Source organism: Peromyscus eremicus, chromosome 19, assembly GCF_949786415.1.
Source record: "Peromyscus eremicus chromosome 19, PerEre_H2_v1, whole genome shotgun sequence".
NCBI classification, from domain to species: domain Eukaryota; kingdom Metazoa; phylum Chordata; class Mammalia; order Rodentia; family Cricetidae; genus Peromyscus; species Peromyscus eremicus.
The window spans coordinates 990,808-1,009,360 of NC_081435.1; the positions used below are offsets into that span (position 1 = coordinate 990,808).

Below are 18,553 nucleotides of genomic sequence, written 5' to 3' on the forward strand. Positions count from 1 at the left end.
TTCCAGCATGCACACAGCAGCTCATAACCATCTATAACTCTAGTCCCAGGGGATCCAACACCTCCTCTGGCCTCGAGGGAACCAGGCACATACATGCAACCACAACACTATACACATTTTTAAAAAAATATTTTTTTAATTTAAGAAGAAATGTCAACCAGGCATGGTGGTGCACACCTTTAATCCCAGCACTTGGGAGGCAGAGGCAGGTGGATATCTGTGAGTTCAAGGCCAGCCTGGTCTACAGAGTGAGTTCCAGAACAGCCAGGGCTACATAGTAAGACCCTGTCTCAAAAAAATAAATAAAATAATTAAATAATCAAATAGATAGATAGATAGATAAATAGATAGATAGATAGATAGATAGATAGATAGATAGATAGATAGATAGATAGATAGAAATGCTGCCTGAAGCCAGCAAGATGGCTCCATGGGTAAAAGCAACTACCACCAAGCCTGATGACCTGAGTTCATTCCCCAGGGGTCACATGACAGAAGGAGAAAACCAACTTATGCAAGTGCCCTATGACCTCCATTTGCATGGAGACACACAGACACACACACCTGCACACACATGCACAAACACTAAAGTTATAATAAAAATTTTACAAAGAAATCCTCCTTGGATAAGTGTTTTATCTTTCATCAAACTTCAGAATTTGCTAAGTTAAATTATACATACAAATCTATATATACATTTGGTTCCCAGCCAGCCAGCCTGTGAACTGAGGAATGAATGAATAACCTATTTATGTTGGAAGATAGGTATGTTTCATTGGTACTATTTTTTTATTTTTAATTTTACTTATGTGTATATGTGTGTTTATGTGAATGTAAGCCAGGTATGTTCAGATACTCACAGAGATCAGAAGAGGTTATTGGATCCCCCAAAGTTGTGAGATATGGGTGCTGGGAACCAAACTCTGGTCCTCTGCAAGAGCAATGTTTACTCTTAACCACTGAGCCATCTCTTCAGCCCTTTCATTAGTGGGTAAAAAGGAAAAACAATTATATAGGGGCTGGAGAGATGACTCAATGGTTAGGAGCACTGGCTGCTCTGCCAGAGGACCCCAGTTCAATTCCCAACACCCACATAGCTACTTCAAAATGTCTATGACATCAGCTCCAGGGGATCCAGTGTGTTCTTCTGGCCTGCTTGGGTACTAGGCATGCACATAGTACACAGAAATGCATGCAGACAAAACACTCATATGCATAACTAAAAAATTTATTTGTGCTAGTATTACTTTTTCTTTTCTGGTGCTGGGGATCAAACCCAGGTCCTTACACATCTGGAGTGTGTAAGGTGTAAGTGGTGTGCCCTACCACTGAGCCGTTCTCCCAGCTGTGCTGTTCAAACTCACAGTATTAAGCTCTGTCAGTCTGTTCTTTGTGTCAGCAAGGAGACCTCGTATCAAGGGTCACTTGCAGCCAGTGTCCAGCGTAGCTAGGGTATTGTGAGTACTGGCTGCCTCAGCTACACCACAGTTGAGTTTAGACAACTTTAATTAGCACTGGTTAGTTAGGCCCTGTGCTGTTTCAGTCAAACTGCCAGCACACGACCCCGATAAGGAGCAACCCTTTCAGGAAGACAGGGCAGTTGCCGACTACACTTGGGTCTTTTGTTGTCTGTCGGAAGGGGGACACGGACAGGGAGGGATGGCTTGGTAAGAACTTGTAATAGAGTGTCTGGACAGTGCAGTGCGTCACCTATGGGGAGGCCACCTGGCTGTGTCACAAGGCGGGTCTCTGGATAGTCCTGGCATCAGCACTGGCAGTAACCACACCTCCCAGGCCTGCCAGGTCACAAGTGCTGGCAAAGTCAAGCTGAAAAGGAAGAAAGGTGAAGGTTGCGTCTCTGGTTCATGTCTCGTCACAGAGAGGGGATTTCAGGCCGTATTGCAGCTGCCTTGCTGAAGAAGGAATGTTTACTGTGGTATCATCCAGAAAAACTTAATGGAATCCTGAAGTATTATAGCTACACCATTGCCTCCCTCCCTAGACAGGCCTGGGCTCGAGCACTGGGCAGTGCTGAGAGTCCTACAGAACTGAATAGTGCCTTTCTGTAGCTGAGTCCTGGTCCAGCCGAGACAGTGTGGTCTGTCTCCACTATTAGGAAAAGGGTTGTAAGATAATCCACCAGTTTTTAAGTAATTCATTTGTAAAACTGTCATATCCAATTCTTTAACATATCTTCTCAGTCAGGTTTTGTGGGGGACATAGGCAAATTCATAAAGCTCCATATTCAATGAAAATTCTTGGTCATGAGAATCGCTTCTTCCTTGTGTTTTACATCTTCATATGGACTCATAATGCCTGTCAAAGAACTAAATTAATATTGTTCTTATAACTTTTTTTAATTTTAGATGTAGATAACGAAACCTTCCAAATTTATCAACCACAGCTCACAGTTGCCAGAAGACTCTTGTCCCAGGTGTGTACAATCGCGGACAGTGGCAGCCAGAGCCTGGACCTGGGCCACTTTAGCAAAGTGGACTTCATTATCATTGTCCCACGATCAGAGGTTCTGGTCCAGCAAACCCTCCAACGGGTCCGACAATCAGGTGAGAGTGAACTTTTCTGTGAGTTTCTGTTAACCCCAGCATTAGAGCCTTCATCCTTCCTCTCTCTTAGTCTAAAGGTTTAGAAGACATTAAAACATTCTTTCGTAATAAAAGCACTTGAAGGAATATATAATTTATCTGTAAGCTTTCTCCCAGACCTTCCCCTTGGAGGCCAAGGCCAAATTGATGTGTGTGCTTGCCAGATGCTGTAAGTTTGTGATGTCATGCATGGGACCGCAATCTGGTCATTCACTGTTGAGGGAAGCCTAGCCTGTTGGGATGCTGGGCAACACTACTTGAATTCTTCCTATGCCCAGGCAGGTCGTTTCTGAGGTGAGTTCTCCAACATTTATCAGGTTGCCAGTGCATTTTCAAAGCAGACACCAGAATATCACCTTCCACTTCAACAACAAGAAGTCAAGTTAAAATTATTTCCAAGAACTTAGAGACCAAATACAAGGAAACATTTCCCTCTAGAACATGGAAATGGTAGAAAGCAAAATTTTTAGTCTATGATAAATATATCTCTTCATGAAAATAAAATTTTCTTAGAATTATAAAAAGCTATAAAGAATTTAGAAAATTGGGATAGCTAAGAAAATGCTGGCTTTTCTATAAGCCAGGGTTTTTTTGTTTGTTTGTTTGTTTGTTTTTGTTTTGTTTTTTTGGTGGGGGATTTCTTTGGTTGTTTGGTTGGGTTTTGGTTTTTTGAAACAGAGTTTCTCTGTGTACCCCTGACTGTTCTGGCACTTGCTCTGTGGACCAGGCTGGCCTTGAGCTACCATGCCTTTACCCCCCCAAGTGCTGGAATTAAAGGCATGTACCACCACTGCCTGGCACAAACCAGGTTTAAAAAGAAAAATTTAAGTGTCAAATTCCTTCTGATTATCTTATCCAGGGAAAGACACAGATTTTAGATGGAAGATTAATCTTTTTGCCACATTAAAGAATTTTATTTTTATTATATTTGAAAACAGAAAATTGAATGAATTCAAAGTTCTAAAAATGTAGCTTATGGATTCCACACCAATAGACAGTGTCTGCCAAACTTTATACAGATTTCCAGGGAATCTTTTAAAATGCAGATTCCCCCTCCCCATAGTTTAGAGAGCCCCCAGACTGTATTTTGCCCAACCTCCTGGGTGCCATTGGTCAAAGGACCACACTTTGAGCAGCATGGCAGCATTATGAAATCTTCCCTTTCGAGCTCCAGGGGCCAGGTGAACTAACAGTAGGTTTTTGCCTGTCTCCCTGACACATGGGAAGTGTTGTCCACAGCTTCAGGAGGCCTCAGCACAATCTGCTCTTTAGCCTTTAAATCTTTGAATGCCAAGCTACACTGACCTTTGGAAACAAGCAAAGGAAGGAGGGAAGTCTTCCTTGATGGCTGTCCCAGAGGCTCCCTCAGCTCAGGTCACTCTGTTTTCTGTCCTCCCCCTCCACTGTGGGGAATGGATGGGCTTCCATAGTACCAAGTAACCCGACCTGCTGTTCCTCCTGGCTTTTCTCTTCCATACATGGAGGGAGTGACTGCTCTTGTAGGCAGTTTACTACACCATTTGGCATTTGCAATCTCCCTTGGTTTGTGATCTGATATCCTGAGTCATGCTTCAGCAAACACATCATAGCACCTATTCTGGGTGAGCGTCATCTGCAGAGCCCGTTCCCGGAATAACCTCTCAGCAGCCTGCCTTCCCTTCCCTCCGCTCAGAGCTCAGGGGGTTTCCCATGTATTTTAAGATTGCCGTCCTTCAGAAAGACACTAGAGTCTGACCAATGTTATAGGCTGATAATCTGGGGTGGGGGATCCGTATCATAGGCAGATCTGGAAAACTTATGGCAAATTGCAATTTAATATTCACCCCTAGCTTTGGCACACAAATTTACTTAAAGAATTTTATTTTCATTATATTTGAAAACAGAAAATTTAATGAATTCAAACTTCTAAAAATGTAGCTTATGGATTCTATGCATATAGATGATGTCTGTCAAAATTTATACAGACTTCCAGGGAGTCTTTTAAAATGTGGATAAAAATTATTACAGTAACAATCACTTTTATATACTTAAATAATATTCTTTTTTAATTATAGGGAAAAACATGATTGTGGAATGTGTGTGTGTGTGTATGTGTGTGTGTGTGTGTGTGTGTGTGTGTGTGTGTGTGTGTGTTTATGTTTGAGTGTGACGCAAAACATACTCCAAAGTCAAAGAACAACTTTTTTTTTTTCTGGAAGTCGGTTTTCCCTTTCCACTGTGGAGTCCATGGTCACACTCAGGACAGCAAGCATGTTTGCCCTCTGAGCCATCTTTCTGGCCCTGTCGTATCATTTTGAAGAATGAAAGTAACAAAGTAGAAAAATTTAAACATTTGTGGACTGAGGTTATAGTTTAATGGTAGAGTATGTAGTTAGCGTGTTTGAGGCTCTGGGTTCAATTCCACAAAATTAAACGTGTGTAACCCCACAGTCAAGGATAACACTATGAAAACTTCGTTGTTAGCAAACTACTTACCACCTAGTGTGTGCCTCCTTCCTGCCTGTATCTGTTCCTGCTCTCACAGTGTATGTATTTCCAGGCCAGAAAAAGCTTTTGTGAGCAACATTCTAAATGAATGCACAGTATTTCATATTATAGCTATACCAAAATGTGTCTTCATATTTAAGTTCCTTCTTTTTTGGGGGAGGGGGGGGACACATACTAGTTAATAGAAAAAGTCTATATAAATGTTAATGTGTAAAGAGAAGTTGTCCAGGACAGAGTAAGAAATTACTCACTAAAACACCACTTAACTAACATAGCCATTAAAACAAAAGGTTCCCCAGAAACCATCTGACTCAATTTCCTCCTATTCCACCATGAAAATGGAGAGTGAGCTTGCCTGGGGACACAGAAGGCAGACAGACCATCAAGAGAAAACCATACTTTCACTGCTGAATGCCTAGAGCCTCATTCAGGCCTCTCTCCAGTCTGGCACCGAGCAAGTACACAACTCATGTCTGAATGGGGTAAAGGAACAGGGGGTAGAATGTAGGAAGGAAGAACTGAGTCTGTGGTCTTCTTCCTGACCCTGTTTACCTAGTTCCCTAATGAGAGCATTTCAGCAGCCAGCCTGCTGGAAAGCCCAGACAGGAGACGTGTCCAGGACTCACAGAAAGAGCTGTCCTTGGCAGCTCATGTGTGACTGGAAGTAGAAAGATAAAAACAGAACCATTGTGTTGCTGCAGACCCAGACCCAGGGTGAAGCTGGTCTCTTGCCTCCCATTCTGATTAAGGAAAGAGGGGATGGAGGATGAAGGGCAGAGGGAGGGGAGGACAGAAGAAAACAAGCCAAAGGTGAGAAGAGAAAAGAAATGGGCTAAACCTTCTCAAACTTGCCCAATAATCTGAAATGATAGCAATTCAGGAAACTCCACATTTGTCAATTAGAACACTAAGATACTAGCACAGTAAGAATGCAAGCCAGTTCAAATCAATATTAGTGACCATGCTTAGTTGGGGGCTCCCTGCTCTGTGCAGGTGATGTGTCCATCAAATGGGAGCAGGTGTGGGAGTACCAGTGGAGGACATGTCATACTGATGAGCTCAATGAAGCTACTCCGGTGTTTGCACACGCTCAAGATTATGAAAAAACCAGAGCTATTTAAGGAAGCTTTAAGGAATTGGCAGGATTTGGAGGCTAACCCAAGTGGTGGAAGAAAGGTTTTCATTTCTGAAACCTACCTCTTAATCTCATCAACTTTACTCTCCCTTGTTGATCATTTAAAACTTCATCAGGGAGGCCGGGAGGTAGTGGTGCACGCCTTTAATCCCAGCACTCTGGAGGCAGAGGCAGGTGGATCTCTGAGTTCGAGGCCAGCCTGGTCTACAGAGTGAGTTCCAGGATAGCCAGGGCTACTTCACATAGAGACCCTATCTCGAAAAACAAAAACAAAACAAAACAAAAAAACAACAACAACAACTTCATGGGGGGTGAGGGGGAGAAGCACCTACTGGGTGTTGACAAGTATCCCAGAGGCTGAAGGTCTTGGGAAGCCACTGTGACCCAGAACAAAGAGACAAACACGGAAACCCCCCTGTGCAAACTGACTGTGTCCACTCCTCTCCAGGTGTGCGACCCAGAGAGTGTCCAACTTTCTCCTCTGCAGCCACCTGCCAAACAGCATATTCATGCCCCTGCTAAATGCTGGAATCATCCGCTCAACAGTTCCCAAATGCAGACTACAGATTCCTTTGCCACGTAATTAAAGTGTTGGCTTCTGTGAGTGAAGGGTTCGTCTTTCCAGTTATCTCCATAATTAATTATTCTCTTTTGTTTAATGGCAAGATCTCTCTCCACTCTCCACACTGGTTGTTGCAGATTTGGGTATCTGGTCTGGCACTTCGTTCTTAGCAATGCTGCCGCCACCCTTCTCTCCCTATCCCTGAGGGAAAAACTCGAAAACTTCGGAGTCAAAACACCTTGCCTCCAAACCTAAAAACATGTTTATTCACCTAGCTCCTCGCCCTTCCTCCTGAGTGACGGAAGGGTTTCCCTCCAGTTCAGTTCAGATGCTCCACCTCACTGTTGGTACCACCTCTCCTACCTCTGTTCATTCTGCTTCCCGGTCCTCATTCCATCAGTTGACTCTGCCCATTCCCAAAGACCAGACCACCCTGCCCAGCTCCCTCTTCCAACTGCCAAACCAGGAGAGCCAGGCCGTGTTCCTGTCCCTCCCCAGCGCTCACTCCTTGTTCCCTAGCTCCGCCCCAGATCCCTTGCCACTGTGACCACTGATCTTTTCAGTTATTATTGATCCCGATTTTTGGCTTCCAGAACCTTCCCAGCTTTTCTTCCACCCGCACTACTCAGACGTTTCCTTACTGTTCCCTAGAACTTTCTCTTCAGCCACAAAGTGAAACATTCAAGGAAAGCCATTGGCAGACACATCATAAATATTTGCTGACCAAATTTTTATTACATTTTGTTAAATTGATTTGTTAAGTGAACATGTGTTTTAAAAGGAAAAGATAATAATAATAAATAAGATTTGGAATTCCTCTTGCAAACTCAAATTAGGTCATTGGAAACACATTCCAGAAATTACCATTGGTCAAAAGTAGAGGCCTTCAGTACACAAGCCCGATAGGTGTATCAGAGGCAGACAAGACTTGGAGTTGAATGCCCTTCTTGTGTCTCACAAACCCAGATTAAAGAATTCTCCCCCAGTGAGAGGACAGAAGGGAACCAGAATGCGGTCACCTAGAGAAAGGGGGCTACAAATTCAATGGACTCTGAAAGCAACTAGCGGGATTTTAGTCAACTTTTACAGTTTGAGTTTTGTTGGGTTTTGTTTTGTTTCCCATAAAAAGATACTACAGGGGTAAGGGAACTGTGTGCTGGCTAGTTTTCTGTTATCATGATATGAGCTAGAGTCACTGAGAAGAGGAAACCTCAGTTGAGAAAATGTCCCACTAGACTGGCCTGTGGTGTATTTTCTTGATTGATAATTGATGTAGGAAGACCCAGATCACTGAGGGCAGTGCCATCCCTGGGCTGGTGGTCCACAAGGAACAAGCCAGTAAGCAGCATCCTCAGTGGCCTCTGCATCAGTTCCCACCTCCAGATTCCTCCCATGACTTCCATCAGTGATGGACTGTGATGTGGAACTGTGACCAAAATAAACCCTTTCCTCCCCAAGTTGCTGTTGGTCATGGTATTTTATCACAATAAGAGAAACCCTAAGACAAAAGGAATTGTTGAAATAAATCTTAAAAACTGAGATGATTTTTTTTTTGAGACAGGGTTTCTCTGTGTAGTCCTGGCTGTCCTGGAACTTGCCATGTAGAACAGGCTGGCCATGAACTCACAGAGATCCACCTGCCTCTGCCTCCCAAGTGCTGGGATTAAAGGCGTGCACCACCACCACCTGGCAAAAAAAACTGAGAATGTTTTAAATGATTTAATATTTTCTTAATTTTCACAATTAAGTGGGGAGAAGGGTGGGGCAGTGGAACTCAAGGCCTCATGAAAACTAGTCCTTGAACTCTGTCCTGAGCTATATCCCTGGCCAGATTTCCATCTCTTTTTTTTTTCTTTTGGAGCTGAGAGACCGAACCCAGGGCCTTGCATTTGCTAGGCAAGCACTCTACCACTGAGCTAAATCCCCAACCCCCAGATTTCCATCTCTTTAAGAATTAGTTTCTGTTTTGTTTTGTTGTTTTGCATACTATAGCTTTGCCAAAATCTGTCTGATCCACAGAGAAGATGAATGGATAAAACTGAAAGTTTTTTTGTTTGTGTTTGTTGTTGTTGTGTGTTTGTTTGATATCTCTTTGATGGGAAAGGCATAAAATTAGGTATTTAAAAAAGAAAATTATTGCTTCAAAAAATTCAAGGGTAAGGATGTATGTCAGAATATACTATTTTCTCTAAATAGTAAACAAGGCATTGGGACAGTCCCAGCTCATCTTCACTGATACCTGGACATCTGAGAGGTCTCTGATTAGTGACATCTCTAAGGTATTGGCCATTTATGCTGGTCATCATTTGTGGTCTGTGATGCCTGTAAACATGTGGCATATATTCTTGGCTTTATTTCCCTTCCAGCCCCATACACAGTAGAGAACTTGCCTAAGGGAGAGGATTTTTCTTCTTCCACAAAGAGGACCGTGAGTTAATGTCCAAGTTTTTTTTCAACACATGTAGATTCTGCATTCTCCAGTAATGAAGAGAGGACACAGATCCCTCCAATGTGGCCTCTTGGTACCCTTGGATGTCCAAGAAGACTCCTCACTCAAGATGTTTAGAGCCTGTAGTCGGAAGTTTTCTTATGTCCTGCCCAGTCCTGCAGCTGCTTAGACCCAAATAAACACACACAGGCTTATATTATTTTTAAACTATGGCCATGGCAGGCTTTTCGTTATCTAGCTCTTATATCTTAAATTAACCCATTTCTATAAATCTATACTTTGCCATGTGGCTTGTGGGTTACCAGTATCTTTACAGCTTGCCTCTCCTAGTGGCGTCTAGCAGCATCTCCTCTGCTGTGTCTTTCTCCTCTCCCTCTCCCTCTCTCTTTCTAGTTAGAATGTCCCACCTAACCTTATTCTGCCTCACCACTGGCCAAACAGCTTTATTTATCAACCAATCAGAGCAACACATATTCACAGCATACAGAAAGACATTCCCATCAAGAGTTGTTCATTTCTTCAGGGATGCAATGATTAGGGTACCACCTGATGCCAGCTTCCAGAGAGCCAGATTAATATCATCTAGAAAAGACAGTTGCTTGTAGCTACTTCCACTCTAGAACTCTGTGGGTGGCAACTTGTCTCAGAAGAAGAATACTGATACTTTCTAAGTTCCCATTTATACCAAAAACAAGATGTATCATTTGGGTAGCTCTAACACAGAGTCTTGGTTCCTCTATTTGTGTCCCAGGTGGATCCTGCTCTCTACTTTTGATTGGACTGGTGAACTGTGACAGACTTGGCCATGATTACTTTTGGAAAATAATGTTTATTTAACCCAGTATAACTATTGTTTATGACAAATTAAGACAGAATGAACAAAGATGGCTTTTTTCAGAGCAGCCAATTGTGAGCACTTATGGCCATTTCCAGATTCTAAGTATCTGTGTTTATTTTTGGAAAACAAAACATGAAGGCTAACCCAGGAGCTAATGAAAATGTTCATCTTTATGGGATAAAAGAGCTAGGTACTTTTGATGCTTTAAGCAATTACATATTTAGCACTTATTCATTGCACAAAATAACAGGTTTCATCAGATTTTCATATACATGTATGTGGCATGTACTCAAATTGTGTCTGCACTCACTATTCTTTGCTCTGCCACAGCCAGTCTACTTCCTCATCCAAGATGTCCTCCCTCCACTTGCATGTCTCATTTTTATGGTTTACATATTTAAAAAATAATTAAAATGATGAAAGTGAAAAAAATTGAATATAAACATGTAAACACACCAGATTGCATATAATACTGATAATACAATCATACAGCAAAAAGAATTATTTCAAACAATTTTTTACCAGGGTTTCACTAGCCCCCAAGATTGTGTTATATTTCCCCACCTTTGTCCTGAGACTAACATTTTCCCCAAAAAGCTTTGATTCTTTTATTGAAAAGGTACCTAAAGCCCATATCTGGCCATTGGCACACTCGTTGCTATGGTGGTACCATTTCAGGTACACTTGGCAGACAGATCTAGGACATATAAGTGTGTATGTTAATCCATACATGTGCACACACCTCTTCACTTCTCTGTATACATTTAAATAATGAGTTCGCCAGGCAGTGGTGGCGCACGCCTTTAATCCCAGCACTCGGGAGGCAGAGCCAGGCGGATCTCTGTGAGTTCAAGGCCAGCCTGGGCTACCAAGTGAGTTCCAGGAGAGGCGCAAAGCTACACAGAGAAACCCTGTCTCGAAAAACCAAAAAAAAATAAAAATAAAAATAATGAGTTCATACTGAGACCTCCAGTTCTAAAACAAACCCAAATTCATCTTGGCCTTTCCCCTTTCCCTACATGTGACTTCTTTTTCTCACAGGAAGAAACGGCTTCTCGTCTAGCACACATTCACTTGGACTTTTTAATTGACTATGTAATCACAGTCTCACATCCTGTAAGAAACTACTTTGCTGACTAAAGTTGTTGTGTGTATTCCTTTTGTCTTTAAACTTTCCAGCCAAATTCTAGTTTGTTTCACTTAGTCCTTCTCTCTGTCTCCACTGTTGTATGTCACGTTCCTTGTGATGAGCGAGGGTTTATTTGTCACCATTTTTAGTCCACTAGGGTTGGGTTTCTAAAAGCCAATGCCATGCACGGTGATGTGTTCATAGAAGCTCGTGTCTCTCCTGGTCTCCATATTCCCACCTACTTCCCGTCCATCGATCTGTAGTTACATAACCATCTTTTTAGTTTGGTTTAATTCAGGGCTTTCCTGGCTTCCTGTGTTTGTTAGTTTGTGGGTTTTGTAGAAATGAGAAACATGTTACTGTTTTTTCCCTTCTACTTCTTTCTTACTGTTTTATGATGTGTTTTGTGTGTGTGTGTGTGTGTGTGTGTGACTGTGTGTGTGTGTCTGTGTGTGTCTGTGTGTGACTGTGTGTATGTCTGTGTGTCTGTGTGTGACTGTGTGTGTGTCTGTGTGTCTGTGTGTGTGTGTGTCTGTGTGTCTGTGTGTGTCTGTGTGTGTGTCTCTGTGTGTGTGTCTCTGTGTGTGTGTCTGTGTGTGTGTCTGTGTGTGTGTCTGTGTGTGTCTGTGTGTGTCTGTGTGTGTGACTGCGTGACTGTGTGTGTGTGTCTGTGTGTGTGACTGTGTGACTGTGTGTGTGTGTCTGTGTGTGTCTGTGTGTGTGTGTCTGTGTGTGTGACTGTGTGTGTGTGTGTGTCTGTGTGTGTGTGGCTCCATTTATTGAGGATTTAACTTTATTCCTGGTGTTGAACATCTGATCTTTTCTTAACGGGATGTTGTAGCTGCCGCTGCTTCTTTGCCAAGGACTTGTTTTCAGCTGGCTTGACTCTTCCCCACTTTCCAGACAAGAATAAAAGCTCCTGGAGATCCCCTCTGATTTACTGGCTTCCTCTACCCTAAGCTGCCTGCCTCCCATCCTGACATGCCTTGTCTCACTGCTCTCTGTGTGCTCAGACCTGGCATAGCCCCAGTGATCCCCTCACAGGGTTGATTACCAACAAATAGTTACTGAATGACGAGTGACTGTCACAGGCCTTCTGCTTCCACCTGCTGCTTAACGACCTTTGGAGACACTCTCAAGAAAACCTGACTGTTTTCAGGTGGAAACTGAAAACAATCTCTTAAGTAAAGGGTCCTAGTAAAAACTAGGTCTCTAGAGAGATGGCTCAGCAGTTAAGAGCACTGGCTGCTCTTGCAAGAGGATTCAATTCCCAGCACCCACATAATGGCTCAAAAATGTCTGTAACTCCAGTTCCAGGGGAGCCAGTGCCCTCTTATGGCCTCCATGGGCACTGCACACACATGCTTATAGCCACATATAGGTACACACATATATACAAATAAAAATCAAATTTTAAAAAATCACCTATTTTAGGACATGTACCCTTAATCCCAGCACACAGAAGCAGAGGCAGGCAGACCTCTGTGAGTTTCAGGTCAGCCAAAGTTACATAAGGAGACCCTGTCTCAAAAAACATCTCTTAAATTAAAATTAGTTTCATGTTTTCCTTTTCTGGTATGATGAACTTTTCATACAATAAGGCATTTTTCACTTTTTCCTCATTTCACTTCAGGTTATTGTTATAGTTTGTAGATATGTTAACTGTATGTTAGTATCAGTTTTTTTAATTAAATCAATATAATTCATGAAAGTCTCTTTATTTCTAAGGAAGAGGGCACATTATGTCCCAGTGACAGCTTCATGTACCCAGAACTACTTTAGATGTTTATGTGTCAAGTTTTGTTATAGGTAGGGCCTCTGGTGCCATACTAGCATCACACAGTCTAACATCTTGAGAATGCAGTAATCATGGGTAGCCCCATTTGTTTTTATTAATTTTAAAATAAACTAACATTCATTGAGGGCTTCCCATGCTCTGTGTATGTGTATCCCTATATGAAAATGTTTATAATAGAGGCTGGCAATGTAATTTTGTGGAAGAGTGCTTGCCTGGCATTTGTGAAGCCCTGGATTTGTATTTCCCTTTTCTATGCTAAATTTGGGGAAATAAGGTTTATATGTTATATTAATTTATTCAAGGACTGCAAACCAAAGCTTACTTTTCCCCCTGGTGGTCTATGGTAGACATCAGCATTAGCACTTTACCTACAAAAAGGACAATGAAATGGGTCTCAAACGTTCAACAGCTTTTCTCCAGGAATCTACATTCCCTGGGTCTTTCTGTAAGATGGATGTGGTGCCTCAGCCTCTAATCCTTCACGTCTAATCCTGGGAGGCCAGTGTAGGCTCATGAAACCCTGTCTCAAAACACAAAAACAGCAGAATGTATTCCTTTATATAAGGAAAAGAGACATGGAAGGGGATGTTCTAAAGAAAAGGAAACCTGGTATTTCCTTCTCAAAACGCCTTTAATCCCAGCACTCAGGAGGCAGAGGCAGGTGGATCTCTGTGAGTTCGAGGCCAGCCTGGGCTACAGAGTGAGATCCAGGACAGCCAGGGCTACACAGAGAAACCCTGTCTCGAAAAAACAAAAAACAAAAACAAACAAAAAAAAACTGATATAGAATATGAAAAGAAAGAAAGAGTTGCTCTAGAAGCCTAAACCTCTGTGTGGTCAGTGCCCAGTATTGGTCAACACCTAGCTTGTGTGTGTGTGTGTGTGTGTGTGTGTGTGTGTGTGTGTGTGTTGTGCATAAAACTGTGTAAAAAAAAGAAACTTTTTTTTTCTTGGCAGGTGTCCTTGTAGATCTGGGTCTAGAGGAAAATGGGATGGCTCATCAAAGAGCAGAGAAATATGTTGTTCGCCTGGACAATGACATTCAAAGCAAGTTTGAAGTTTTTATGAGAAGGGTGAAACAGAATCCGTACACACTGTTTGTGCTAGTTCATGACAACTCCCATGTGGAGCTAACGAGGTGATTGCTTCAGTGTGGGCAGATCCAGTATTTCTTCCCCAGTAGTAACTATTACCTAAAGAAATCCTTTAAAGACATGATGTGACGGCCCAGAGACCCTCACATTTGGTGTCTTCCCATTGGTAACTTCCTCCTACTCATTCCTTGCCCATCAACTCTTCTGTCAAATTTGTGTTGATTTTCAATTTTTTTACTATTGATTTTCTTTATGTATGTCCATTTATGTAGCACTCATGCACAAAGAAGTCAGAGGACACTTGTGGGAATCAGTTCTCTTTCACTACGTGATTCCTGGGATTAAACATGGGCACTCACACACAATTACACAAGAAAACAAAAAGAAATATAGAATGAAATGTGGTTTTGAGTTTGCATGATAACCTGGCATACCCAAACTGAACAGGACTGAGAAAATTCTAGAGGTGTAACTCTCTGGATTGCGGGGCTGGGAAGGCCTCCTAGCCCTCCTCTCAACCCTCCTCTCAGCCCTCAACCCTCATCCCAGGCTAGAGGCCGAAGAGGGAAGGATGCCAACGAGGATGAGGGTCATTGCAGGACTGGAAGCTTTCACAGTGAAACAATCCAACTCAACACAGATGAGCTACTGTGGGCAGTGTGACTGAGTTCACACTCAGAATAGCTTAGGAACAAACTGAAAAGCCAGGAGTGGGGGAGTCCCCAAAGTCTGTCTAGAAGGGGTAAGGAAGAATATACATTTTTTTTATCTTTCAAATCATATTTGTTTTGTGAGGCAAGATCTCATTATATAACCCAGGGTGGCCTTGAACTATCAATCTTCATGCCTCCGCTTCTCACATGCTTTCTGATTACAGATGTGTACTACCACACCCAACTCTCAACTCACATTCTGATTGTATCTGCTCCTCTCAAATAAGTACGGTGTCATTTCCAAGCTCTTACCTGCTCCTGTATCCAGCCAGCTGGGTAAGGAAGCTCTAACAGGACCTTTGCTATTTCTACAGTGTGGTTTCGGGCTCTCTGTCACATGGTGAGCCAACTCATGGCTTGGCTGATCGAGTCATCAACTGCAGGGAAGTTCTAGAAGCTTTCAACCTCCTGGTGCTCCAAGTGAGCTCCTTCCCGTACACCCTGCAGACCCAACAGTCTCGAATCAGCGCCAGCAATGAGATCCACTGGATACAACTGGACACAATGGTGAGTCTTCCATGCCTAGTCATTCGCAGCTCCCCAGGAGGCAGAACGTGGGACTAAACATGGCCATTGCTTGGTAAAAATACAGCACAAATGTGTCAAGACATCTAATTAACATACACAATGCTTTCTTTTTCATATGATTAGAATTTTTTGAAATGGGATCTTGCTATTTTGCCGTCTCGCTCCGACCTCCTAGCCTCATTCTTTTGTGTACTGGGACTATGAAAACTATACCTTCATGTGCTAATTGCAGTTATTATAACACTTAACGGCAGGTGAATAGTGTCCTACAGAAAGTTCATTGGGTGGCTAGTCTTTAGGTATGCATGTATGTTGTAGATACAAAATTAATCATACTATATAGATTTTTGTATCCAGATGTGGTAACTAATCCCTCTAATCCCAGTACTTGGGATTTTGAGGGAGGAGGTCTGCAAGTTCAAGGCCAGCCTGGGTTATATACAGAGTGATGCCCTATTTCCAAACAAAGAAGTAATAGTACACCAGAGCATCATAGTACCCTGAATTACCTGTGTGGATTTAAATGATTAATTTCAAAGTACTGAGGTGGTAAAGCCCTTGCCTAGCAAGTGTGAGGCACCTGATTCAATCTTCATATTGAAGAAGGAAAAATAAGACTGATTTTATGCTGAGACCTGAATATTTTATTGTTTTCTTGAGTAGACTAATAGTCTGACTGATCTGTGTCTCTGATAATTACCCTCCCCTTCCAACAACTGGATTTCCCATTTCAGTGGGTTCTTAGGCTTCAGGTTGACGCTATAGCAACAGTGCTGGTCCCTTCAGTAGGACTGACTGTTGGGAGCAATCTCAACATTGTGCATATCAGATGGTCCTTTAGGATTTGGGCTCTAGTCCCTAATAGCTGAGAAATATTTTCTACATCCTATAAGCTGTATGGTAAATATATTATCAAAGAAATAAGTTTCATAAAAAATAATCAGCCTTAGTCAGTGTATTGTGGATCCCTTGTGTAAAGATATTGAAAGCTTTGGGTACTTTAAAAACAAGTGTGTTTAAGTCAGAAACTCCAGATATACATGACTATCTACTTGTGAGCCCTGCGCATTTCTCCCTGCTGTGAAGCTGGGATGTCTGTTTGCCGGACCTTGAGCCTTCAGCAGTTCCCTCGGTGGGACACCTCTGGCACCGTGTTCACACAGCACAGAGACTGTTCCAGGTTGTGGCTCTGCTGGGATCTTTTTAGTGACAACTACACCCATTCATTGACTTGTCAAATTAGGATGTGCTAGCACGCTCTCCCTTCAAAGCACAGGCTGAGCCTGTGGGCCTTTTGGACACAGAGTAGGATTGCCAGTGGAACAGATATACGGAAAAATTGTCTTTTGAAACTAGTGATACCATGTGATCCTGGTGACTGCAGTCTCATTGGTGTGCAGCTGTGTGGAGGGGTGGAAGTCAGTGCACGTGTGTGCTTATTCCAGCGCGGCTCACAGGAAGCAACATGGAATCCACACAGCTGTCTGCCAGCTAAGGGACAGACAGTGCATGTACACAGTGGACTATTGTTCTGCCATGAAAACAGATGGAAGGCTGCCGTTTGCAGCAATGTGGATGGGACTAGAGAGCATTGTAGCAATAGAAATCATCAGGCACAGAAAACAAAAATGCATGTTCTCACTTTCATCTGGAAGCTAAAAAGGGGGTCTCAAAGAGATAGAAAGTAGAATGGTAGTTACCAGGGCCTAAAAAGATGGATGCTGGAAAGGCTAGAGAGGGTGGTTAAGAGATACAGGGTGCAGAGATGAGAGGAAGAACTGTCCCTGTTCTCTATGCAATAAGAGAACCATGAAGGAAAATAATTAATTGAATATTTCAAAACACCTAAGAAAATATTGAATGTTCTCAACACAAAGAAATACAGGTGACAACTGGCCCAGCCACTCTCATTTTATCATTTACATTATATCCACGTACTGAAATATCGCCTGATGCCACAAATGTGCACAATTACTGTATGTCAGTTAAAGATAAAAGTGTTTTTAAACTTATTGTTTTAACTCTAACAAATGAGTTCTCCTATTGTATGTGTGTCCCTTCACCATCTTGTTTGGCCACAGTGAACTCGTGACTTGCTTGGCCCATGATAGGGAGAAAGGCTCGTTTCTCCTGATACGAAATGGGCTTAACGGATTTTCCATGAATCATCCCTGTGTTTATGGTGAACACTTTAAGTATAAGAGTGGTATTGGGTCATATTTTTAAAAGGAGTAGTTAGTGATATCTACTAATGAACTTAGAAATTAAAGTTCTGATTCTGGGGTTTATTAAAAATAACTGGGGGAGGGGGAGTTGTTATACTCTTTTACAAATAGATGTTTAAAAAATGAGACTCTGGAGATGGTTTAGAGGCAGATGCACCTGCTTCACAGCCTGACGACCTAAGTGTGACCCCTGGGCCACAGAGGAGGGAACTGCCCCATGTAGTTGTTTTTCACCTCCACGTGCCCACCATGGCGTGTGCACATGAACAGCACACTGTGCACACAATACACAGAACAATAGTAAAGTTTTTCATATGAGTTTTAAAACATTATCCCTATAATCAGACATGATAATTATAATATAATATAATAATAGACATGTCACACATGTCTTTGTCCCAGCTACTTGGAGAGCTGAGGCTGGAGGATTACTTGAGCCCAGTTCCACCTTAAAAAAATAATATATTTTTTGTTTTGTTTTTGTTTTTGTTTTTTGTTTTTTTGAGACAGGGATTCTCTGTGTATCTCTGACTATCCTGGATCTCACTCTGTAGACTAGGCTGGTATTGAACTCACAGAGATCCGCCTGCCTCTGCCTTGTGAGTGCTGGGATTAAAGGTATGTGCCCCCAGTGCCTGGCAAAAAAAAAGTAATACTTTTTAAATAAATCATCCCTAAGGAGCTGAGGTCAACAGAGAGGAAGAAAAATGTTGTGCTGATCTGTACCCTATCACGCTGAGTCCACCTAGCAACATGTAGGAGAAAAGTCCTTACAGCTCACTTCCTTCTGCTGTTCAGATGGGTATCCAGTAGGGGAGAAACTGAAATGTAACAGAGTACTTCAGTTCAAAAGCCATTGTCAGCCCTTGTAGACCTGTGCCCGCCTTTCACAGGACTCCCAGAGCACGTTTAGGAATTGAGCTCAGGTTACTTTGTGGAAGTGCCTTTGCCCGCTGAACCACCTCATCAGCCCTGTCTTTCCCCAAACCAGC

At 42.5% G+C, this 18,553-nt stretch overlaps 1 protein-coding gene across 2 annotated transcripts in view; it reads left to right on the forward strand.

The window, feature by feature from the left end:
- Greb1l (GREB1 like retinoic acid receptor coactivator) overlaps window positions 1-18,553 on the forward strand; it is a 129,402-nt gene that overhangs the window by 67,325 nt on the left and 43,524 nt on the right. For both annotated transcript variants that reach the window (XM_059246190.1, XM_059246189.1), the window contains 3 exons: window positions 2,367-2,564; window positions 13,959-14,139; window positions 15,123-15,315. In XM_059246190.1, the coding sequence (XP_059102173.1) occupies window positions 2,367-2,564; window positions 13,959-14,139; window positions 15,123-15,315 (572 nt within the window). The remainder of the gene's footprint in view (window positions 1-2,366; window positions 2,565-13,958; window positions 14,140-15,122; window positions 15,316-18,553) is intronic.